The sequence below is a fragment of the Pseudophryne corroboree genome, chromosome 3 (genome assembly GCF_028390025.1).
Source record: "Pseudophryne corroboree isolate aPseCor3 chromosome 3, aPseCor3.hap2, whole genome shotgun sequence".
NCBI lineage: Eukaryota > Metazoa > Chordata > Amphibia > Anura > Myobatrachidae > Pseudophryne > Pseudophryne corroboree.
The window spans coordinates 769,244,518-769,270,206 of NC_086446.1; the positions used below are offsets into that span (position 1 = coordinate 769,244,518).

Below are 25,689 nucleotides of genomic sequence, written 5' to 3' on the forward strand. Positions count from 1 at the left end.
GCTCAGCCGACGGGGGACCAGCGATGAACGAGCGCGGGGCCACGCATCGTTCATCGCTGGAGCCTCCACACTGAAAGATATGAACGAGTTCTTGTTCATTTATGAACGAGATCGTTCATATCTTTCAAACAAATCGGCCAGTGTGTAGGGCCTATAAGAGGAAAATCTGGGTGAAATAGACGCTCCGCGCAAACCGAGTCATATGGGACTTTGTGCACAGAGAAGGGCTGTTTGGCCTGACTACAGGAACATTGTATGGGGACACTTCTGTATCACAGCCATTTTTTATATAAGGAATGTGCGCTTTAGAAGACAAATGGGGTCTATTCATGAAGCAGTGAAAAGAGTGGAGAAGTGAGCCTGTGGAGAAGTTGCCCATGACAACCAATCAGCTGCTCCGTACAATTGTATAGTATGCAAATTATAAATGTTACTTCAATGCTGATTGGTTTGCTTGGCAACTTCCCCGCTGACTCACTTCCCACACTTTTCACTGCTTCATAAATAGACTCCACATAGCGGAATGTTTAAGTACTAATGGATTTGCTAACAAGCTAATTATGTCTAGACCTGATTAACAGTCACAAATTTTGCTTTCTTCTAAAAATTACCTCCTTGGACAATTGCCTCATAATAGCCCTCCCCGGATTCAGAAGTGGCCATTAGGGGAAACACAAATCCAGCCCCACTATCCTAACTGTCTGTGAATATAGGGGTTTTCCTATAATGAGGTAACTGTACAAAGCAGCAGTGTATACTAATTGGTGCATTATACCATATCAACCTCCTTGTCCTGCGCCATGTAATTACTTCCAGCGGATTAAGGGGGAGATGTGCTTACTAAGCAGTGAAAAGAGTGGAGAAGTTGTCCATGGCAACCAATCAGCTGCTCTGTATAATTTTATAGTATGCAAATTATAAATGTTACTTCAATGCTGATTGGTAGCCATGGGCAACTTCTCTACTGGCTCACTTCTCCACTCTTTTCACTGCTTAGTACATCTCCCCCGAAATACACTGAGATCCGACTCTTTGGTTGTCATACATCATGGGGCATGATGACATCATGGGGCCAATGACAGACAGCACAGTTGGTCACCAACCAACTGTATTTACCACAACAGACAGAGAACCTGTGGATTTCAGTCTATTACCCCTTTCACATCGCACAAATAACCCGGTATCGACACGGCATATTGCCGTATCGAGATGGGTCAGTGTGCGATGTGAAAGCACTTTCCAAGAATTAGCGGGTCGTCTGACCCGGTAATTCAACCCGGTATAAAAGAAGGATTATACCCGGGTTCAATACCGGGTCAGGTGCAGTGTGAATGGGAGCCACGTCGATGCGACACGGTTCCCATTCACAGCATAGGGAGAGGCGGCGCAGGAGATGAGCTCATCTCCCAGCGCCACCTCCACCCCCGCCCCTGCTGCTGCTGCGCCCCCCCCCCCCTCCCCCCCCGCTGCTATGGTAACCGACCCGGTATATTGCCGGGTCGGAAAGCCAGCAAAGGAGCGCAAATGCCGGATCCCACCCGGTAAGGACACGTTTCTTTTACCGGGTGGGATCCGGCATTTGCGATCTGAATGCGGTATTTCTGAGCTGTCTTTGATGGACGGCGAAGCTGAGAGTACACACTGGGGTAAATTTACTAAGGTGGGAGTTTTTCTGAACTAGCAAATTTGCCCATAGGAACATATTTTATCTATTGTCTTCTAGAAGCAGCTAGATAAATGTTAAGTAGAATCTGATTGGTTGCTATGAGCAACATCACCAGTTCTAAAAAAACCTCCCACCTTAGTAAATTTACCCCACTGACTAAAGGTGCTTTGTTATCTGACCTCTCTACCATTACTACACAAAAGCCCTGTTTCATACCTGCACACATAGGGGCTAATTCAGGTTGAATCGCAAATCGCGATCCAATCTGAATTATTGCGTTTGCCCCACGGGCGTATTGCAGCGCCCTTCCTGCGCATGTGCCCACACTTTCTGCGGTGGGGGGGGGCAACAGAAAATGCGATTGCCTCTGCGGTCGTGGGGCAGGGGGCAAAGCTCCATTTCCAGGGCGGAGAGACCGAGCGTTGCGGAGGCGGATAAACGGGGGGCGTTGCAGCACAAACAGGGGCATGGCGGGGGCTTGATCGCGGCGGCTGCGTGACGACGTCACACACAGTCGCCGTGCTCGGGAACATGGCAGCGGGCGTTCTGCCGGTGCAGGCAGGAGGCATCCCTGATTTCTGCGATGAAGCAGAAATTGCAATTGCAATTTCTGCTTCATCAAGGCGGGGTGCGGCCCCCTGCATGCAATCCTTACTGAATTAGTTCCATAACTCATTGTCTACTAATGATACTGGACAGCAAACTCTCCGTTACTGAATTTTCTAACAGTTCTCTGTAATTATTCACAGTCTCCAGAAGTCCCCCGTCCACCCCCCGATGAAGAAAGCTTGGACTGTCAGAGTGGAAATGAAGACGGAGGGAGCGACCCTCGCGATATTGACCAGGATAACCGCAGCACATCGCCAAGCCTGCACAGCGGGGACAGTGAAAGTGATGCATCCTCTGTCCCTTCACCAAAATGCTTTCCGTCTCTGTACAGAGGACCTGGCTCACCCCAACCTCCAGCCTCCCCAGTTGCTGATGCTCCGATCCTGCCACCACCTGCTCAGGCTTCCCAGCCACCTGCACAGAGTGAACCTCAGACTGCGAGATCTTACCAGCCCCCACATCTTCCACAACTGTACCCCAGCACCGGTGGGATGGCCAAAGCTGGGCCTACACAGACCTCTCAACCCAAGCCTCCACCCACTACCCCTATAGCAGGGCTTGGCTCCCCGAGGCCACTGGCTTCTCCCACAGCTCCTTCTTCTTTACCCAACAGCTCTTCTTCCACCACGTCCTACCCCCATGTGTCGCACAACCTGCCTCCACCCCCTGCCTTGCGCCCACTTAATGCCTCTCCAGGACTTCCATCCCAGGTGGTAGAGAAAACTGTGCAACCCCTACCGTCTGCTCCTTGTACACTTCGATACCCTCCTTACCCTGGACAATACCCAGCTGGCTACCCTCACCAATACCCTACACAGGGAAAGTATGGGCAGCCTCAGCCAGGGCCCCATCCATCTTGGGGGCAAGGTGGACATAATTATGGACGGAATGATGGCGCTCCCCGATATCCTCAGCCGCCTCCTCAAAATGGACAAGCAGGTGGGGGGCAAAATCTAGCAGGGGGATTCAGTGCTTCCCACCACGGAAGCACCCGTGCCCAGTCCCCTCATAACAACCACCCCCCTCACCCAATTCCTACAGCAGGGGCCATCCAAGCTCCTGCACCCCAAAGCAGTGTTCTCCATCCTCATGGAGGGGCAACAGGTGGACAAGGTCAATCTCCTAACCATAACACAAACAATTCCCACCACCCTCATATTCTACCAAACCGAGGACGTTCTCCCACCCCACAAAGTAACCAGCCACCAGGCGGTGCACCACAGTCCAACCATCACCCTCCTCATGTCCTTCCTGGAGGACTCCTATCTCCAAGTTCACACCATCAGAATAGCGCCCAGCTCACAGCTCCTGGGCCAGGAAACAGTGGTGGCCAATCACCTGCACCCCCCAATACTTCTCATGTCTCATCCCAGTCCTCCTCCACTGGGGGGAATTTAGGGTACCCCTCCCAAGTGGAGCCCCAAAATCCACAGTCCACTCATGCTGCCTATCAGCCCCATTCATCTGCTCCCGTTTGCCATTATCCGCCAAACTCTCAGGCTTACCCCAATTACCCATTCCAGGGCTATAAAGGAGCAGCTCCCCCAGCCCCAAATTATAAAGGCGGGCCTCCTCCCCCTTATAAACCAGGATCTTTCCCTGTCTCCACTCCACCACCCATTCCTGCGCAAGGGTTTAAAGAGTCTTCACCCCCTGCTCCTACAAATGCCGCTCCACCTGCACCCCCGCCTGCTCCTCCCCCACCAGCACCGGCTCCTGTGCAGATAAAACAGGAGCCCCCCGAGGAGTGTGAACCGGATGGAGAAAGTCCTATTCCACCTGCCAGCAGCCCCTCGCCACCACCCAAGCTCGTGGACACGCCAAGTCATGCCAGCCAATCTGCAAGGTAAGAATTATCAAACGTGTCCCTTATAGTATATGTGTTATACATTATGTAGTATGCAGTGCAGGTGTACATTGCAGTAGAAGTTTCCCGCTGACAGAAATTCATGTATTCAGCTTATAGTAGATACAGAAATAAAAACTAAGGGGGGTATTTATCAAAGCTTAATGAGAGGTAAAGTGGAGAGAGATAAAGGCCCAGATTTATCAAGCCTTAGAGAGTGATAAATAGCACTATGATAAAGAACCAACCAGCTAACTGTCATTTTTCAAACACAGCCTGTAACATGACAGTCAGGAGCTGATTGGTTGGTACTTTATCTCTCTCCACTTTATCTTATCCAAGCTTTGATAAATCTGCCCCTAAATTCCAGTTACACTTAGCTTCTGCTTCCCCCACATACTGTAAGTCACCACGAACCTAATGTTTGGCGGGAATCTAGGCACACCTGTGCAAACTGAGGTGCATAGAACCACTACAAAGGATTTTAGCCCTCATTCAGACCTGGCCGCAGCCGAGCAGTCGCCCACACAGCGGCCGCATCCAGGTGGTCTGTGCCGTTGTGCGTGTGCGCGACCTTACACATTGCGGCCGCATCCACGTGATTAACAGCCGTGGGCGTTGCGGGGGCGGAGTTATGGCATTGCGGGGGCGGTGCCGGGAAAACGGGGGCGGGCCGAGACCGTTTTTGGGTCCTTTCTGCTCCTAAAAAAAATGCCACTGCCCGCCTGTGCGCTGCCAGGGGTCAACCTTAGTTCCGATGCCTCCGCAATCTAATTGCGGAGGCATCGGGGGGCAGCCTCACACATGCTAGGCAGCCTTGCCCTGTGCTGGATGGCCCCCAGCATGTGCGGAGATGAACACAGATTTGCGTTCATTTCCCTTTTGTGCTGCTTCTTGTCCATTTTGCACTTATGCCTTGAGGAGGCAGCCATTTTGTGGACTGAACTGTTATTTATAAGGCTGTATCAAATACATCCACCAGGAACCAGTACCTCATGAACGCTACTAAAATAACTGATCCCTCATAAATTAGTGGTTTCGGCCACAAAATGGCTGCCTTATACCTGTAGGCGACAGGTATGGCCATTCAGAGGACAGCATTTAACTTACTATTTTGCACTCACAAAAAAATTGGTATGCATTTTATGTACCCTTTTTACCTTAACTATTGAGGGGTCTAAGGGTGTTATTATATTATTATAAACCCATTGGCGGTGCCAGTGCACATGTATGCGAACGCCTCTGCCTGATTGACAGGCAAATGCGTTTGCGGGGTGGTGTTGGACCATTGCGGGGGTGGCGCGGGGAAAACAGGGGCGGGTCAGTGCTGTTTTCGGGGTGGCTGTGTGACATCACACACAGCCGCTCCGATGTAAAAAATGGCGGCGGACCTCCTGCATACGCAACCTAGCTGCGGCTGCAGGGGGTCGTCCACAGTTGCGGTCACATCTGCTGGGAAGGCCATTCTGCATGCTCGGCAGCCTTGCCCTGCGATGGCTGGCCTACAGCATGTGAAAGAAAGGATTGCAGATTAGTATATGGAGGTTATGTGAGCAGTATGTAAGTTTACTTCCTGTCAGGTCATATGTCAGTCTAATGAGCAGTTGTGGAGGTGACAGGTGTTCTCCAAATATCTTTCCTACATCCACAGGTTTAACAAACACCTGGATCGGGGATACAACTCGTGCTGTCGGACCGATCTCTATTTTGTGCCCTTGGAAGGGTCAAAGCTTTCTAAGAAAAGAGCAGAGCAGATTGAGCGAGCGCGGAGAGAGAGCGAGCAGCGAGCACGAGAGGAACGTGAGCGAGAGAGGGAGAGGGAGAGGGAACGGGAGCTGGAGAGGAACGTGGTAAGGAATCACCCGGTGGTAGGTGTGTGTGGGCCTTGTGTCCTGTCTGGTGCTCTCATGTAACAGTTTTAGGAGAAATTCCGGCTAATGGGTGCATACAGTATTTGTACTGGGGTCCCTAGCGTCAGTGTGCCATTGTACTGAGGTCCCTAGTGTCAGTGTGCCATTGTACTGAGGTCCCTAGTGTCAATGTGCCATTGTACTGAGATCCCATGGGGTATATTTACTAAGGTCTCGATTTTGTCCAAGTTTTTTTTTATTTTTCTAAGTGTCATCTCGGGAATTTACTAAACGCAAATCTCGGCAGTGTTCGGGCTATTCTTATTGTTTACCCTGGCTAAGTTCACAAATACGAATGAATATACCATCGGTCAAACACGGCTGTTATTTGATACAACTTGGTAATTTACTAAGAATTTGTATTCCCAATCACTGCCGACAATGGCCCTCATTCCGAGTTGTTCGCTCGTTGCCGAATTTCGCTATATTGCGATTAGTCGCTTACTGCGCATGCGCTTAGGTATTTTACTCACGGCATTACGAGGATTTTTCTTCGTTCTGTGATTGACAGGAAGCGGGTGTTTCTGGGCGGAAACTGGCCGTTTTATGGGTGTGTGTGAAAAAACGCTGCCGTTTCTGGGAAAAACGCGGGAGTGGCTGGAGAAACGGGGGAGTGCCTGGGCGAACGCTGGGTGTGTTTGTGACGTCAAACCAGGAACGAAACTGACTGAACTGATCGCAGTGGCAGAGTAAGTGTCGAGCTACTCAGAAACTGCTAAGAAATTTCTATTCACAATTTTGCGAATCTTTCGTTCGCAATTCTACTAAGCTAAGATACACTCCCAGAGGGCGGCGGCTTAGCGTGTGCAAAGCTGCTAAAAGCAGCTAGCGAGCGAACATCTCGGAATGAGGGCCAATAGCCAAACACTGCCGGGAAAGCATAGACTTCGTAAAAAAAAAAGCAGTTTTAAAATAGGCCTGCTTTTTTCTGGCGTGTTTAGCAAGTCATGCACAGATCAATGAGATCTGTGCATGCTTATCTGTGGAAAGGGGTGTGAAAGTGTTAAAAATCGAAGAAAAAAATTGTGTGGGGTCCCCCCTCCTAAGCATAACCAGCCTCGGGCTCTTTGAGCCGGCCCTGGTTGTAAAAATACAGGGGGGAAAATTGCGTAGGGTCCCCCATTATTTTTACAACCAGCTACGGGCGCTGTGTCCGGTCCTGGTTCAAAAAATACAGGGGACAAAATATGTAGGGGTCCCCCGTATTTTTTAAACCAGCACCGGGCTCCACTAACCAGAGAGATAATGTCACAGCCAGGGGACACTTTTATATAGGTCCCTGCAGCCGTGGCATTACCCCCCCAACTAGTCACCCCTGGCCAGGGTACCCTGGAGGAGTGGGGACCCCTTAAATCAAGGGGTCTCCCCCCTCCAGCCACCCAAGGGCCAGGGATAAAGCCCGTGGCTGTCCCCCCCCCATCCGTGGGCGGTGGATGGGAGGCTGATAGCCTTAGTGTAAAAATTAGAATATTGTTTTTTTGTGGTAGAACTACAAGTCCCAGCAAGCCTCCCCCGCAAGCTGGTACTTGGAGAACCACAAGTACCAGCATGCGGGGAAACAACGGGCCCGCTGGTACCTGTAGTTCTACTACAAAAAAAATACCCCCAAAAAAACACAACACACACACACACAGTGAAAGTAAAGCTTTATTTTACATACATACACACTTACACACTCACATACTTACCTATTGTCCCACGGAGCCCCTCGGTCCCCTTGTCCCGTAGAATCCACGGTGGACCTGTTAAAAGATGGCCGAAATACTCACCTATTATACGGTGTAGTTCTGTCCTCTTCAGTCCATGTAGCATCCAGGGGGTTAAAAAACAAAACAAAAAAAACCCGAACCCTCGCACTAAAGGGGTTCCATGTTTACACATGAAACCCCTTTTTCCGAATGCCGGAACCCCCCATGACTACTGTCACTGGAGATCCCACCAGCCAATCAGGGAGCGCCACGTCAGGGCGCTCTCCTGATTGGCTGTGTGCTCCTTGCCTGTCAATCAGGCTCAGCGCAGCGGCTAGAATGGAGGATTGCGGTCTGCGGTTAATCGCAAAGTTAATTGGGGTCACCCACAAGAGTGCCATCAGTGTGCCATTGTACTGGGATCCCTAGTGTCAGTGTGCCATTGTACTGGGATCCCTAGTGTCAGTGTGCCATTGTACTGGGATCCCTAGTGTCAGTGTGCCATTGTACTGGGATCCCTAGTGTCAGTGTGCCATTGTACTGGGACCCCTAGTGTCAGTGTGCCATTGTACTGGGACCCCTAGTGTCAGTGTGCCATTGTACTGGGATCCCTAGTGTCAGTGTGCCATTGTACTGGGATCCCTAGTGTCAGTGTGCCATTGTACTGGGATCCCTAGTGTCAGTGTGCCATTGTACTGGGATCCCTAGTGTCAGTGTGCCATTGTACTGGGATCCCTAGTGTCAGTGTGCCATTGTACTGGGATCCCTAGTGTCAGTGTGCCATTGTACTGGGATCCCTAGTGTCAGTGTGCCATTGTACTGGGATCCCTAGTGTCAGTGTGCCATTGTACTGGGATCCCTAGTGTCAGTGTGCCATTGTACTGGGATCCCTAGTGTCAGTGTGCCATTGTACTGGGATCCCTAGTGTCAGTGTGCCATTGTACTGGGATCCCTAGTGTCAGTGTGCCATTGTACTGGGACCCCTAGTGTCAGTGTGCCATTGTACTGGGACCCCTAGTGTCAGTGTGCCATTGTACTGGGACCCCTAGTGTCAGTGTGCCATTGTACTGGGACCCCTAGTGTCAGTGTGCCATTGTACTGGGACCCCTAGTGTCAGTGTGCCATTGTACTGGGATCCCTTGTGTCAGTGTGCCATTGTACTGGGATCCCTTGTGTCAGTGTGCCATTGTACTGGGATCCCTAGTGTCAGTGTGCCATTGTACTGGAATCCCTAGTGTCAGTGTGCCATTGTACTGGGATCCCTAGTGTCAGTGTGCCATTGTACTGGGATCCCTAGTGTCAGTGTGCCATTGTACTGGGATCCCTAGTGTCAGTGTGCCATTGTACTGGGATCCCTAGTGTCAGTGTGCCATTGTACTGGGATCCTTAGTGTCAGTGTGCCATTGTACTGGGATCCCTAGTGTCAGTGTGCCATTGTACTGGGATCCCTAGTGTCAGTGTGCCATTGTACTGGGATCCCTAGTGTCAGTGTGCCATTGTACTGGAACCCATAGGGTCAGTGTGCCATTGTACTGGGATCCCTAGTGTCAGTGTGCCATTGTACTGGGATCCCTAGTGTCAGTGTGCCATTGTACTGGGATCCCTAGTGTCAGTGTGCCATTGTACTGGGTTCCCTAGTGTCAGTGTGCCATTGTACTGGAACCCATAGGGTCAGTGTGCCATTGTACTGGGATCCCTAGTGTCAGTGTGCCATTGTACTGGGATCCCTAGTGTCAGTGTGCCATTGTACTGGGATCCCTAGTGTCAGTGTGCCATTGTACTGGGATCCCTTGTGTCAGTGTGCCATTGTACTGGGATCCCTAGTGTCAGTGTGCCATTGTACTGGGATCCCTAGTGTCAGTGTGCCATTGTACTGGGATCCCTAGTGTCAGTGTGCCATTGTACTGGGATCCCTAGTGTCAGTGTGCCATTGTACTGGGATCCCTAGTGTCAGTGTGCCATTGTACTGGGATCCCTAGTGTCAGTGTGCCGTTGTACTGGGATCCCTAGTGTCAGTGTGCCGTTGTACTGGGATCCCTAGTGTCAGTGTGCCGTTGTACTGGGATCCCTAGTGTCAGTGTGCCGTTGTACTGGGATCCCTAGTGTCAGTGTGCCGTTGTACTGGGATCCCTAGTGTCAGTGTGCCGTTGTACTGGGATCCCTAGTGTCAGTGTGCCATTGTACTGGGATCCCTAGTGTCAGTGTGCCATTGTACTGGGATCCCTAGTGTCAGTGTGCCATTGTACTGGGATCCCTAGTGTCAGTGTGCCATTGTACTGGGATCCCTAGTGTCAGTGTGCCATTGTACTGGGATCCCTAGTGTCAGTGTGCCATTGTACTGGGATCCCTAGTGTCAGTGTGCCATTGTACTGGGATCCCTAGTGTCAGTGTGCCATTGTACTGGGATCCCTAGTGTCAGTGTGCCATTGTACTGGGATCCCTAGTGTCAGTGTGCCATTGTACTGGGATCCCTAGTGTCAGTGTGCCATTGTACTGGGATCCCTAGTGTCAGTGTGCCATTGTACTGGGATCCCTAGTGTCAGTGTGCCATTGTACTGGGATCCCTAGTGTCAGTTTTCCATTGTACTGGGATCCCTAGTGTCAGTGTGCCATTGTACTGGGATCCCTAGTGTCAGTGTGCCATTGTACTGGGATCCCTAGTGTCAGTGTGCCATTGTACTGGGATCCCTAGTGTCAGTGTGCCATTGTACTGGGATCCCTAGTGTCAGTGTGCCATTGTACTGGGATCCCTAGTGTCAGTGTGCCATTGTACTGGGATCCCTAGTGTCAGTGTGCCATTGTACTGGGATCCCTAGTGTCAGTGTGCCATTGTACTGGGATCCCTAGTGTCAGTGTGCCATTGTACTGGGATCCCTAGTGTCAGTGTGCCATTGTACTGGGATCCCTAATGTCAGTGTGCCATTGTACTGGGATCCCTAGTGTCAGTGTGCCATTGTACTGGGATCCCTAGTGTCAGTGTGCCATTGTACTGGGATCCCTAGTGTCAGTGTGCCATTGTACTGGGATCCCTAGTGTCAGTGTGCCATTGTACTGGGATCCCTAGTGTCAGTGTGCCATTGTACTGGGTTCCCTAGTGTCAGTGTGCCATTGTACTGGAACCCATAGGGTCAGTGTGCCATTGTACTGGGATCCCTAGTGTCAGTGTGCCATTGTACTGGGATCCCTAGTGTCAGTGTGCCATTGTACTGGGATCCCTAGTGTCAGTGTGCCATTGTACTGGGATCCCTAGTGTCAGTGTGCCATTGTACTGGGATCCCTAGTGTCAGTGTGCCATTGTACTGGGATCCCTAGTGTCAGTGTGCCATTGTACTGGGATCCCTAGTGTCAGTGTGCCATTGTACTGGGATCCCTAGTGTCAGTGTGCCATTGTACTGGGATCCCTAGTGTCAGTGTGCCATTGTACTGGGATCCCTTGTGTCAGTGTGCCATTGTACTGGGATCCCTAGTGTCAGTGTGCCATTGTACTGGGATCCCTAGTGTCAGTGTGCCATTGTACTGGGATCCCTAATGTCAGTGTGCCATTGTACTGGGATCCCTAATGTCAGTGTGCCATTGTACTGGGATCCCTAGTGTCAGTGTGCCATTGTACTGGGATCCCTAGTGTCAGTGTACCATTGTACTGGGTTCCCTTGTGTCAGTGTGCCATTGTACTGGGATCCCTAGTGTCAGTGTGCCATTGTACTGGGATCCCTAGTGTCAGTGTGCCATTATACTGGGATCCCTAGTGTCAGTGTGCCATTGTACTGGGATCCCTAGTGTCAGTGTGCCATTGTACTGGGATCCCTAGTGTCAGTGTGCCATTGTACTGGGATCCCTAGTGTCAGTGTGCCATTGTACTGGGATCCCTAGTGTCAGTGTGCCATTGTACTGGAATCCCTAGTGTCAGTGTGCCATTGTACTGGGATCCCTAGTGTCAGTGTGCCATTGTACTGGGATCCATAGTGTCAGTGTGCCATTGTACTGGGATCCCTAGTGTCAGTGTACCATTGTACTGGGATCCCTAGTGTCAGTGTGCCATTGTACTGGGTTCCCTAGTGTCAGTGTGCCATTGTACTGGAACCCATAGGGTCAGTGTGCCATTGTACTGGGATCCCTAGTGTTAGTGTGCCATTGTACTGGGATCCCTAGTGTCAGTGTGCCATTGTACTGGGATCCCTAGTGTCAGTGTGCCATTGTACTGGGATCCCTAGTGTCAGTGTGCCATTGTACTGGGATCCCTTGTGTCAGTGTGCCATTGTACTGGGATCCCTAGTGTCAGTGTGCCATTGTACTGGGATCCCTAGTGTCAGTGTGCCATTGTACTGGGATCCCTAATGTCAGTGTGCCATTGTACTGGGATCCCTAATGTCAGTGTGCCATTGTACTGGGATCCCTAGTGTCAGTGTGCCATTGTACTGGGATCCCTAGTGTCAGTGTACCATTGTACTGGGTTCCCTTGTGTCAGTGTGCCATTGTACTGGGATCCCTAGTGTCAGTGTGCCATTGTACTGGGATCCCTAGTGTCAGTGTGCCATTATACTGGGATCCCTAGTGTCAGTGTGCCATTGTACTGGGATCCCTAGTGTCAGTGTGCCATTGTACTGGGATCCCTAGTGTCAGTGTGCCATTGTACTGGGATCCCTAGTGTCAGTGTGCCATTGTACTGGGATCCCTAGTGTCAGTGTGCCATTGTACTGGGATCCCTAGTGTCAGTGTGCCATTGTACTGGAATCCCTAGTGTCAGTGTGCCATTGTACTGGGATCCCTAGTGTCAGTGTGCCATTGTACTGGGATCCATAGTGTCAGTGTGCCATTGTACTGGGATCCCTAGTGTCAGTGTACCATTGTACTGGGATCCCTAGTGTCAGTGTGCCATTGTACTGGGTTCCCTAGTGTCAGTGTGCCATTGTACTGGAACCCATAGGGTCAGTGTGCCATTGTACTGGGATCCCTAGTGTTAGTGTGCCATTGTACTGGGATCCCTAGTGTCAGTGTGCCATTGTACTGGGATCCCTAGTGTCAGTGTGCTATTGTAATGGGTTCCCTAGGGTCAGTGTGCCATTGTACTGGAACACATGGGGTCAGTGTGCCATTGTACTGGGTTCCCTAGTGTCAGTGTGCCATTGTACTGGGATCCCTAGTGTCAGTGTGCCATTGTACTGGAACCCATAGGGTCAGTGTGCCATTGCACATTCCAATTCAGATGGGGCCAGAACCTCATATACCCCCACTATAATCGCCTTGCCCATCCCTTCCCCTTCTCAGCGACACATAAATATTTCTTCAGCCCACAGAATAGCTGCCTCCACGACGTGCTTCAGTGTGATGTCACCAGTCTGATATTCCCAGTCAGTGATTTTATAATCTGCAGAGGTTCAGCCCACAAAATGGCTGCCGCTGCCGTGTAGGGGCTACGGTCCCAATTCAGTGCCATGTGCTGCCCTTTCTTGTGTTGTGTTCTCTATTTATACAGCTGTTTATAATATGCCACTGAGCTCAGAGGTGGGCATGGCTGGGGTCCAGGAAATGTATTTAAAAGATGCCGTCTGATTTAGATGATGGATAATTTAGGACATATTTTCATGTTTTTTATATTTCAATATGCTGCTGGCGAGATGTATCAAAGCTTGGAGAGAGATAAAGTAGAGAGAGATATAGCTGTCTATTTGCTAAGCTTTGGCTGGAGATAAAGTGGACGGAGAAAGTACCAGCCAATCAGCTCCTAACTGTTATTTATCAAGCTCAGCCTGTAACATTAGTGGAGCTGATTAGCTGGTACTTTATCTCTCTCCAAGTTTTGCTTCATCTCCCCCACAATATAATTTTTTTCAGTTTTCTAGATACACATGAGATGTGTCGGTACTTTATTAATTACATATATTAACGATCTGATGAGACCAACGTATTGCAGTGCTGAGTCAGTTTAATGAACCACCATAAGTCCCAAATTAATAATTGTGATCATCTTTTTCCTCCTCATCCTCCAGAAACTGGATTCTCGGCCTCACGACTGTCCTCAGATGTGCCCCCAGCCTCCTCACCACGCCTCCTTAGCGTTACCCTCCCCATCCTCTGCCCCATCACGCCCGCCGCACTTTGAACCTCCGGGGGCTGTGGCTGCCGTCCCCCCTTACTTGGGACCTGACACCCCTGCCCTCCGTACGCTGAGTGAGTACGCTCGCCCCCATGTACTCTCACCAGCTGGGCGAGCACCGCAGCCTGGCCACCCCCCACACCACCCTTTTTATCTCCCGCTTGGGGACCCGCTTCTTGCCTACAACCTGCCGGCTGTGTTTGCCAGCGACCCTTCCCGGGCAGAGAGGGAGCTGCGGGAGAGGCTGAAACCTGGGTATGAAGTAAAACCTGGAGAGCTGGATCCCCTCCACCCATCCGGCCTGCAACCTCCACCACCCCCGCATCATCACCCTCCCCCTCCACAGCCACCACCCTCCAGTGCAGGGGTCCAAGCGCAGATGGGTTTACACCCTGCCTTCTCCTATCACCATGGGCAGCATTCACATCAACATGCCCTGGAAAGGGAAAGGCTAGCCCTGGGGGCCGCTGGGGGCGGGCCCGGAGCTGGGCCAGGAGGGACCGGAGGAGGCGGAGGTGCCCGAGGCGAGCTGTCCTACGCTGAGCGCCTGGCTGCGGAGCGGCAGCACGCGGAAAGGGTGGCGGCCCTGAGCGGAGACCCTCTGACCCGACTGCAAATGCTGAATGTCACGCCGCATCATCACCAGCACTCGCACATCCACTCACACCTCCACCTACATCAGCAGGATGCCATCCACGCAGGTGAGTTGTGGAATAACAGCCGTGTGCCCAGAGAGGGTGGTATGGTGACCCTACCTTCACTCGTTGTTGTGTCTTCCAGCTTCGGCCGGTGTGCACCCTCTAATGGACCCACTCACATCAGGTTCCCACCTCACGCGGATCCCGTACCCTGGAGCTGCTCTACCAAACCCACTCATCCCGCACCCTCTGCATGACAGTGACGTCCTGCGCCAGCAGATATTTGGTGAGTGGCAGAGGAAAAGTAATTCATATCACTGAATTGGAGGGTCTGCATCCGAAATGCCGTGTTACAGTGATTTCCAGGAAAACACTGCAGCATAGCATTTTGTATACAAATACAGTCGCAGTCACACACAGAATATAGGCATGCTGCATATCATTTTAATCACCAGGATCTGCTCGTGCATCCTAATGGATTACTTTGCGACTAATACGTATGGAAAAAAAAAATGGAAAAAAAGACGCTCGGCGCTACAGAGTCACAGGACACTCACGCGTTATGTGTAACGCGACTTGTAGCGCACGGAGCAAAGATGTAAGAGGACGCATCTGGAGATTGACAAATAAATAGTTAGGGCCCCATTTAATAATGAGTCTTATTACCAGTGAAATATTTCGTTTAGTATTGCAGTGATACTAAGGACTATGGCGTTGGTATTTAACATTACTTACATCTCCGGCCTGGTCCGGCAACATTCGCTTCCTCAGTGGCATCCTCCACTCTCCAACCTTCCACTACCAGCCACAGGCTGCTGTGTCATGGGCATGCGCGAGGGCCAGTATGACACGTTCACCCGGCGAGAACTCGGCTCGTGTCCTGTACGTGAAATACTGAGAGGAGGACATAACCCCATTAGCGAATGCTTAAGGGGTTATGGCTCATGTTAAATGTAGAGATGAGCGGGTTCGGATTTACTAGGATTTACCCGGATCTCCCTTATTGGCTCTCGGATGTCACGTGTTTTGGTTAGCCAAAATCCGGACAATCTGAACTTGCGTTAATTCTGGCGCTAAGAACCGAGTAAATCTAAACCCGCTCATCTCTAGTTAAATGGGGCCCATAGTTAATACAATTTTATCAGTGGTAATATTTATACAATGACCGGTTCCTTATTTCATGTCTCCACCTGCTCACACCATGGTAGCTGGACAGAAATGCTGGTCACCAATGCCTTCTATAGGACAGTGTCAGGCTGGGACTTAAAGGGCCCACCATGTGGATGCAGTGGTAGGGGCCCATGCTTAAGGGGTGTGCCCAGCCACCAGTGGGGGGGTGGCCAGCCACCACAGAGGCCTGACCATTAAGGGGGGTACACACAGAGAGATCAGTGCTTAAATTCTAAGCAATCTGACTAGAAGTTAAGCACGGATCTCTCCGTGTGTACCCCTGGCGCTAGCATATCACTCACTCACTCATATCACTCACTTCACCCGCTGGGTGAAATGAGCACCCCCCCCCCCCCTCCCGTCCGTCCGTCCCCCTCGCTCAGCACACATCTCTCCCGTCTGTAATGGCCTTTAGAGTGCTTGGTCTGGACCATCTTATAAATATATATAGTAAATACTCATAGTGCATGCATGCTAATGTACCAGATAGATAACAGGAACACACTGTGGTGAATACACCATGATTCTGAAATTGCAGTGTAATGTAACATATGTTTAATAATTAAGTCTTTATATATGTATTTATTAGTACATGTGATAGGGGACCCCGATACTGACCGTCCAGTGTCTGCAACTCTATGAGAACGGCAATAGGGCTAGTAAAGGGAAATGACATGCCGCTGTAAGGAAATGCAGCTATTTAAGCTCTTACCACTGGGATGACTTCATTGTAGGATAGTGAACGCGTGCAGAGCTGCAGAGCCATTCCAGGAATTGTGCTTATTATGCTAAAGCCCACAGCCAACAAGCGGAAGCACAGGCGTGTGTTGTGACCGCCCGCTCTGATTGGTAGGAGGGAAAATCAGTAGATGTGAACCAAGCCCCAGTGTTCTTCTGTGTGGTTGGGTGCAAAAGCACGGCGTTCGGGATCCCGACAGTTAAAAGATCGTCGGTGGACTCCTGATAGCCAGAATCCCGACACATACCGGTAAGTATCGTCACCCTACCCCTAATCCTAACCCTATTCCACCTCTCACGCAGCCTAACTCTAACACCCCCATCCCCCCCCTCAGCCTATTATTAACCTTCCCCACACTCCCCGTGCCTAACCCTAACCTCCTCTTCTGCAGCCTAACCCTAGCACCCCACCACCACCACCACCACCACCACCTCGTAGCCTAACTCTAACCCCAAACCCTGTACTTAGCTCCAGGGTCCGTCGGGATTCTTACTGTTGGGATTTTGACCGTAACCCCATTGGTGATCCTGCACCGCCAGGTAACTGACCCTCTAATGCCGCTTTCACATCGCAATGCCGGGTCGCACCCGGGATTTGGAAACGGGTCATTCCCGCCTGCGACACTCCATTGGATCTTTTCACACTGGCTTCCCAACCCGCCAATATGCCGGGTCGGGTTGCCATAGTGGGCAGGGGACGGAGCTGGCACTGACGACATCGGAGGCGGGTTGCTGAGACGGTGCTGGGAGATGAGATCATCTCCGCGCCGCCTCTGCTTATACTGTGAACGGGTCCCGGGTCACACTGACCTGGCAACCCGTTCACACTGCACCGGACCCGGTAGTAACCCGGGAATAATCCTTCTTTATTATGAAATACTGGGTCAGGCGATCCGGGAATTTGGGACTGACCCTTTCACACCGCACAGCGACCGCGTCGACCTGGCAATATACCAGGTCGATACCGGGTTATTTGTGCGGTGTGAAAGGGGTGTAACTGAGTAACAATATATCATTTAAGTGCATAGTCTAGATCCTGACCCCTAGAGGAGGGAGTGGGCCCCCAGGTATTGCAGGCAAACAGGATTTCCCCTGTACCGTTGTGGACCAGCACAAACCCTGGTTGCTGATAATTCAGTTACATGCTTTAAACCCTACAGCAGCTGCAATAACATCAAGTGCTCTGACACCACTTAGATTGCAAGCTCTTTAGGGCAGAGCCATATTTAGCAGGTTATTAGTCATAACACACACAAATGGATATATGAGCTGGGTGGATGTGAGATACATTGACAGATTAATTAATACCGCAGACAGGCCAGTCTGTAATGATGAATGAATTGTGTGCTTTCTTGGCCTGTCTGTGTCCTATTTTGCCCTTTCTGCAGACTTCATGGTGGCTGTGTGCCGCTGTGACTGTGGCTAGCTTTCTGCCCGCTGCCAGCCTCCACCGGCAGGTGAAGATAAAGAGGAAGGCATAATGTATGGAACCCGAGTATAATGTGTATAGAAATACCAAATGTATATTACCTAAGAAAAAGATGAGATAAAACCTGTATGGGGCCCTTATCAGTAGGGCCCATGTACAGACTCCAACTGCTGGTAAATCAACACATCGGGAACTTGCTGCTGATGTCATGTTTAGGGTACTGATTGGTATAATGAGTGGGGTACTGATTGGTATAATGAGAGGGGTACTGTCTGGTATAATGTGTCGGATACTGTCTGTTATAATGTGTGGGGTACTGTCTGGTATAATGTGTGGGGTACTGATTGGTGTAATCAGCGGGATACTGTCTGGTATAATGAGTGGGGTATTGATTGGTATAATGTGGGGGGTACTGACTGGTATAATGTGTGGGGTACTGACTGGTATAATGAGTTGGGTACTGTCTTGTATAATGTGTGTGGTACTGATTGGTATAATGTGTGGGTACTGATTGGTATAATGTGTGGGGTACTGTCTGGTATAATGTGTGGGGTACTGTCTGGTATAATGTGTGGGGTACTGATTGGCATAATGTGTGAGGTACTGACTGGTATAATGTGTGGGGTACTGATTGGTGTAATCAGCGGGATACTGTCTGGTATAATGTGTGGGGTACTGTCTGGTATAATGAGTGAGTTACTGTCTGGTATAATGTGTGGGATACTGATTGGTAAAGTGAGTGGGGTATTGTCTGGTATAATGAGTGGGGTACTGATTGGTATAATGAGTGGGGTATTGATTGGTATAATGTGTGGGGTACTGACTGGTATAATGTGTGGGGTACTGACTGGTATAATGAGTTGGGTACTGTCTTGTGTAATGTGTCGGGTACTGATTGGTATAATGTGTGGGGTACTGTCTGGTATAATGTGTGGGGTACTGTCTGGTATAATGTGTGGGGTACTGATTGGCATAATGTGTGGGGTACTGACTGGTATAATGTGTGGGGTACTGACTGGTATAATGAGTGAGGTACTGTCTTGTGTAATGTGTGGGGTACTGATTGGTATAATGTGTGGGGTACTGATTGGTATAATGAGTGGGTACTGTCTGGTATAATGAGTGGGGTACTGATTGGTATAATTAGTGGGGTACTGTCTGGTATAATGTGTGGGGTACTGATTTGTATAATGTGTGGGGTACTGTCTAGTATAATGTGTGGAGTACTGATTGGTAAAATGAGTAGGGTACATCTGGTATAATGTGATAAAGCTAAATATTTATCTTACTTAAAACCCTTCAAGAGGTCTAAGAACACTGTACGCTATTGACGTATGGAGTACCGTAAGGGTACGCACGTTGCGTAACAATCGCTTAGCCGTAGTCGAGACGCTCAAGCGTCACGTTCGCTTACGGCCAAGAGATCACAGGCAGGCACGCTATTGGCTGCCGACTAACGTAATGATACGCTATTAGCGCAGCGGACGCTCGGGACCACGAGGAGATCACCAGCGGATGCTGACGCTCACAATGTTAAACCTTTATAACTATACCATAAAACAGTGTATTATGCAGTAAACCTTGGTGTAGTGATAGAGTGTAAATGTAACACAGTGTAACCTTATTAACTTAAAAGCTGTTCGAGCGTCTCCGACGCTCTGAGAATACTTAGAAATATAAGAAATACACAGATACCGGGCTTAGGGTCTAACGCCTTATATGAATGTTATACTTGCAAAAGAATAATACAATACAAGTCATACACTACCAATATAACATAGACTAACTAACCAGATAACTACACATGAAATACAATACAATACAATTACGTTTAAGGGAAAATGAGAGAGAAAGAGGAGAGGAGGGAGAGAGATATGGCTCACAATAACAACAAAGACAATATGATTGCGGAGAAAACTTACGCACAAAGGGAACGATCGCATGCGCCTTTCTGAATATCCAGCTCCCGATTATCAGTGATGAGAACCGTTGAAGAGAGTGAACTGGGTCAGATCGGCTTGTCTATTTATGCCCCACACACAATACAATTCAATGGTCCCTACAATCTCATTGTTCATTGGACACAGGATTTCGTCTTCGCATTATAACAAAAGGTCATAGGTTGATTCATACAGGTGGGCTGTGTCTATTTCCAACTGCTCAGGTGGGTGGGAAACTGGGTTTCCCACCGCATGGATAAGTGAGTGCAAATAATAGTAAATGGACATAAACTTCTTATGTCCATAACTATTCGCACGAGCGATTAATCCGCTTCAAACCAACACCGGAATATTGCTAATTAAATACTCTTCCGATGGATACTAAACACCACTGTATGACCCATGTCTGACCCTTCGTATCAAACAAAGAGGGATCTCTTTGTCCATGAACAAGCTACATTAACTAAACTTTCAGATTCTATCAAAGGGACCATAATCTACAAAATACATTATATGTTGAAAATATGTAACGATTGAGTCGCACGCTGGGCACACAGAAACTCTACCGTAAATGCGCATACAGTGCGCCTGCGGGTGCCCGTAACAGCGAGTATGCGCACGCACGGGAGAGCGCACGCATGCGCAGCGCGGACCTGTATGAGGTGCAAATATGGTAGTGTGCATCGTGATATTTTTCTGACTTTGACAGTCCACCCTTTGGCAGTCACCAATAACTGCCACTTCCTAAAACATTTCAAAAAGAGAAAAATATATGTCAGGTGTAAATACATTTCCATGGTTGGGTAGGGGAGGAGAGAAGAAGGTGTGAATAAGGGTATGACCTAGTGAGATAGCAGAAGCATGTGTGTATGAATCCATGTTTGGGGGGTCATGTATCATCGTGCCGTACGTGTTGTAAATCAAGCTTCAAGGTATTGCGAAGTATACATTTGAATTCCTTCTTATCACGTGGTACGGGTCTGTGGATGGGCTGTCAAACTTTACCGAGCTCTTTTCGGCTTTTGGTTGCAACAAAATGGGGGAGCACATTTTAGTTGATGATACATGAATGGGGGAATATGTGATTGCTGATATCTGTGCCGGTATTCCCTATCGACTATGTGTGTTATTACCTGAAGGTTGTAGAGATGAAGATAAGACACAATTATGGTAAATGCAGTGGTATTCTATGTCAGGTTAATGAACATTTGTCGGTTGAAGTCTTGTTCGGTGTCTGTTGAATGCAGTCTTCTTTGGGCTTTTGCCAAAAAGTGTGGGCAAAAAGCTTTGTCAATGTCCATAGACTTACAAAAGTGTTGGGCTAGCGTAAATTTAAAATTTCTAGGGAAACTGGGGGTCTATGGCATAGTTCATCAAATATCTGTGTATAAGGTTGTCAAAACTTCTTCTTTAATCCATCAGTTGTCTGTATACAGGCTTGTCAAATTCCTCGTCCAAGTGGGTCTTTTTACCTTGGAGAAAACGGAAAAACAGGTGAAAGAAACGGACCGTATAATCGCATTTTCATCACATCATTGTTTCTATCGTTGGGTCATAAATCAAATCCATTGGAATTACAATTTCCTCACTCCTTAGACTCATTACCCTGGTACTACGTTTGCACTTCGTTAAAGCCTGAACGCATCTAAATATCAAGCCAATCGTTATGACGACACCCAAGATACATAGAAGAAACTTCCCTACATTCATTATGACTCCTTGAGCCCATTCTCCTAAACCAGAGAACCAATTTCGCGGGTTCAACCATGACACCCAACCAGTCAGCTCATTACCCACAGCAGCAAGGGTGAGATTGTGTCTCCTGCGAAATTCCCACTTTAATTGGAGAATGTCATCCATCTTTTGGTCTATGACCTCGACCGGGTCCTCGGTACTATTCGTAATATATGTGCAGCATTTCACGCCGTACTGCGTTGCCAGTGTGACACAATATCCACCTGTCACTGCTGTGAGATAATTAAGAACCATTCTATGCTGAACCAGTTCTGTTTTATAAGCTTGAAGTTCTCTTCCAGTATACCTAAAAGTGTCGTCATACATTTCAGTGATATTGTCTAATAAATTTGCAAGCGCAGATATGTATCTATAGTTCAGCACTCCTCTAGCGGTGCGAGTGAAATCTAACGCAAGTAGAACCTGAATCCCGGTGGATTCATGGATCATGTCAGAGGCCGAATGCTCTGTCCTTTCTGTCAGTTGCCTTTTAACTACGTGCTCGTAATGGGTGTGAGTATAAGGAGCTTGGGCACCACGGTGTATATCTTTCATTTTGGCATGTGATACAGTCATTACTTCAGGCAGTACTTTTCCAATATAACACAATCCTTCAGAGTTTGGGGCAAGCCACTTATACGCCTTCCTCCCGCATATGAAATATGCATCATCGGGGAGAACATATGGGACGGAGTAGGACATAACCATATTACACATCTTCCATGTAAAATCTCCTAACCCTAATTCTCCCATCTGTCCAGTACACGTATCAGTTTGTACGATATGTGCGCAGTATCCTGGTGATACCTCTCCAACTCTCGTAATCCTACTTCCTAGGGTATACCTATATCGGAAAGATTTTTCTCTACTGGCTATGTGGCGTATAAGCTCTGTATCTGTAGGCATTCTATCTGCTCTATATGAAAAGGTCATGGTTTGGTTACTCCATGACACTTCCCAATTTCCCGGCTTTCGGGGATTGGTAATGTTAAAACATATTAGGGATCTATCCACATGATATTGGTGGAGCTTCAAACTAGGAGGACTGGAGATATTAAATCTCCTGTCCACCGGTCTCCCACCCTTTAGCTCAAGTACCTCTCCTACCGTTAAAGGGAATGGTACTAGTCCTGATTTGCTATGACCTTGAGGTACTTGAGAGCATACTCAACAATCTGTTTGATTTAACACACTACCCACTAAGGAGTGATAGTCACTCAATGGATGCCGGTCCATGTGGATATTAAAACTGGATTGGCATTTCTTGATGCACCCATCCTCAACTACATTGTCACAGAGCCTACAGATACAGTTTTCTTCAGCTAACAATCCTTCACAATTCCTTCTATTATCAATGCTATCGGATCGTTTTCTGATACTCGCCTTTACTTGTTGGTTAAGTTGTTCTTGGAAAACTACGCCTCCATCTTTGTCATCAGAACCCATTCCAGAACCTCTCTCGACCTCCATGGTACTCTCGCCGGAACAGACTGCTCTGGTCAACATCATGGTCAACAGGAAAATCCGGATCACAGTCTCTTGGGGCAAGTCCATCTTATAGGAGGAAACGGAGAAGAATGAGAAGGGGGAAAAAATATTTGAGGGAGAGGGGATGGGAAGTGGAGAAAAACAATAAAAGGGAACAGGGAATCGACAACTGCTTTTGATCTTATGATCTTCAATGCTCAGGTGCCGCCTCAGTCCTCCTGGAACAGACACTCCAGTGATACAACTTCCTCTACCGTCTGTTCCTTATCACGGGACCTCTCTGGATCAGCAACCTTCTTACAGTGGGACGAATGAACCCAAGTCTCTCTCTCGGCAACCTTCAATGCTGTAGTGCTAGTCAATAAGACTTGGTATGGTCCTTCCCATCTGTCAATAAGGCAACCTGAGTGTAGAAAATTCCGTATCATTACATAATCCCCAGGTTCAATGTCATGACAATTACTATCTGGTAAATCAGGAATCACCAACTTCAAATTATCATTTTGATTCCTTAGCTGTTTACTCATGTTAACCAAGTATTTTACAGTCACTTCATTGTTACACTTCAAATCATCCTGAGGGTTAATCATAACATGCGGTTGTCGACCAAACAAGATTTCAAAAGGAGACAGATTAAGAGGGGACCTGGGAGTGGTTCTGATGCTGTACAGTACAATGGGTAAAGCTTCTGGCCATGTCAATCCTGTCTCTGCCATAACTTTGCTCAGTTTATTTTTAATAGTGCTGTTCACTCTTTCCACCTTCGCACTCGCCTGTGGACGGTATGGAGTGTGCAGCTTGCTATCAATTCCCATCAACTTACACATTCCTTGAAAGACATCACCTGTAAAATGGGTACCCCTATCACTTTCAATTATTCTAGGGATACCGTATCTACATACAAATTCCTGCACAATTTTCTTAGCAGTAAACATAGCGGTATTTGTGGCCGCAGGAAATGCTTCGACCCAATTTGAGAATACATCTATACAAACAAGTACATATTTCAAATTTCGACAAGGGGGTAATTGTATAAAGTCAATCTGTATTACCTGAAAAGGGCCACCTGTAGGTGGGATATGAGATGGTTCTGTTGGTATTGCCTTTCCGATATTCTTTCTCAAGCAGGTAAGGCATGACATTGCTCTCTTACTCGCATGAGATGAAAATCCTGGGGCGCACCAATATGCTCTTACCAACTTGCACATTCCCTCCTTGCCCAGATGAGTCAGCCCGTGTGCTGCCTCTGCTAAACATGGAAGGTATGCTCTGGGGGCCACTGGTTTACCTTGTCCATCCGTCCAGAGTCCTGAGGACTCCTGGCCATATCCTTTTGCCTTCCAGACTGCCTTTTCCTGTGTGGAACACAAATTTTGCATTTCACACAACTTCTGTGTGTTGATGGTATTAAATACCATCAGTTGTGTGGTGTCTGTCTGTCTGGGGGTACCAGCTGCTAACTTAGCAGCTTCGTCTGCTCGGCTGTTACCAAGTGATACTGGGTCTTGGCTATATGTGTGTGCTTTACACTTGATAACAGCCACTCTGTCGGGTTCCTGTATCGCTGTTAGAAGCCTTTTGATGTGAGCTGCATGCGCTACCGGTGTACCAGCTGCTGTCATGAAATTTCTGAGGCGCCATAGGGCTCCGAAATCATGGACTACCCCGAAGGCGTATCTAGAGTCAGTGTAGATATTGGCTGACTTGCCCTTAGCCAATTCACATGCTCTGGTTAGGGCGACCAGTTCAGCAACCTGGGCTGAGTGAGGTGGGCCTAGTGGTTCTGCTTCTATGGTGCCTTGGTCATCTACGACTGCGTATCCAGTACACAAGTCTCCCGAGTCTGACTGTCTGTGACAACTACCGTCCGTGTAGAAAGTAAGATCTACCTCTTCCAGTGGGTTGTCACTGATGTCAGGCCTTGCCGTGAAATTTTGGGTCAAATAATCCATACAATCATGTGTGTCCTCCTTTGTATTAAATCCTCCTTCCCCACCACTCTCATCCTCCACCTTTTGTGCCTGTCCAGGCACACCTGGGAGATATGTTGCAGGATTTAATGCACTGCATCTCCTTATGGTGATGTTTACGGGGGCCATTAGTGCCAATTCCCATCTTGTAAACCGTGCTGATGAGACGTGTCTGGTTTGGGCCGAATTTAGCAAGGCTGACACTGCATGTGGTGTATGAATTGTGAGGTTGTGACCTAGCACTACATCTTCGCTTTTCGTTACTAGCAATGCTATCGCAGCAACGCTTCGCAAGCATGTGGGGAGGGATCGCGCTACCGTATCTAGCTGAGCGCTGTAGTATGCTACCGGCCTGCTGGCATCACCGTGCTTTTGGGTTAGGACGCCTGCCGCGCAACCAGCACTTTCTGTTCCGTACAGCTCAAAGGGTTTCCCATAGTCTGGCATACCTAATGCTGGTGCCTGCGTTAGGCACTGTTTAAGTCTCTCAAATGCCATCTCGGAATTAGGACATGTCTCTAATTGCTTGGATTCTATCAGCGGTCAGGTGTCTCAGTCCTTGTGTTAGACAGTGTCCCAAATATTTTACTTTAGTTTGGCATAATTGCAACTTGTCTTTGGAAACCTTGTGTCCTGTGTCTGAAAGATGAAACAGGAGCTGTTTCGTATCCTTCAGGGACGCTTCCAATGAATCTGAACACAGTAGTAAATCATCCACATACTGTATCAATACTGATCCACTCTCTGGTTGGAAAGACTGTAAACAATC

At 48.7% G+C, this 25,689-nt stretch overlaps 1 protein-coding gene across 3 annotated transcripts in view; it reads left to right on the forward strand.

The window, feature by feature from the left end:
• Positions 1-25,689, forward strand: part of ATN1 (atrophin 1) — a 188,156-nt gene that overhangs the window by 61,637 nt on the left and 100,830 nt on the right. For all 3 annotated transcript variants that reach the window (XM_063962483.1, XM_063962485.1, XM_063962484.1), the window contains 4 exons: positions 2,416-4,121; positions 5,773-5,971; positions 13,707-14,514; positions 14,594-14,737. In XM_063962483.1, coding sequence (XP_063818553.1) covers positions 2,416-4,121; positions 5,773-5,971; positions 13,707-14,514; positions 14,594-14,737 — 2,857 coding nt within the window. The remainder of the gene's footprint in view (positions 1-2,415; positions 4,122-5,772; positions 5,972-13,706; positions 14,515-14,593; positions 14,738-25,689) is intronic.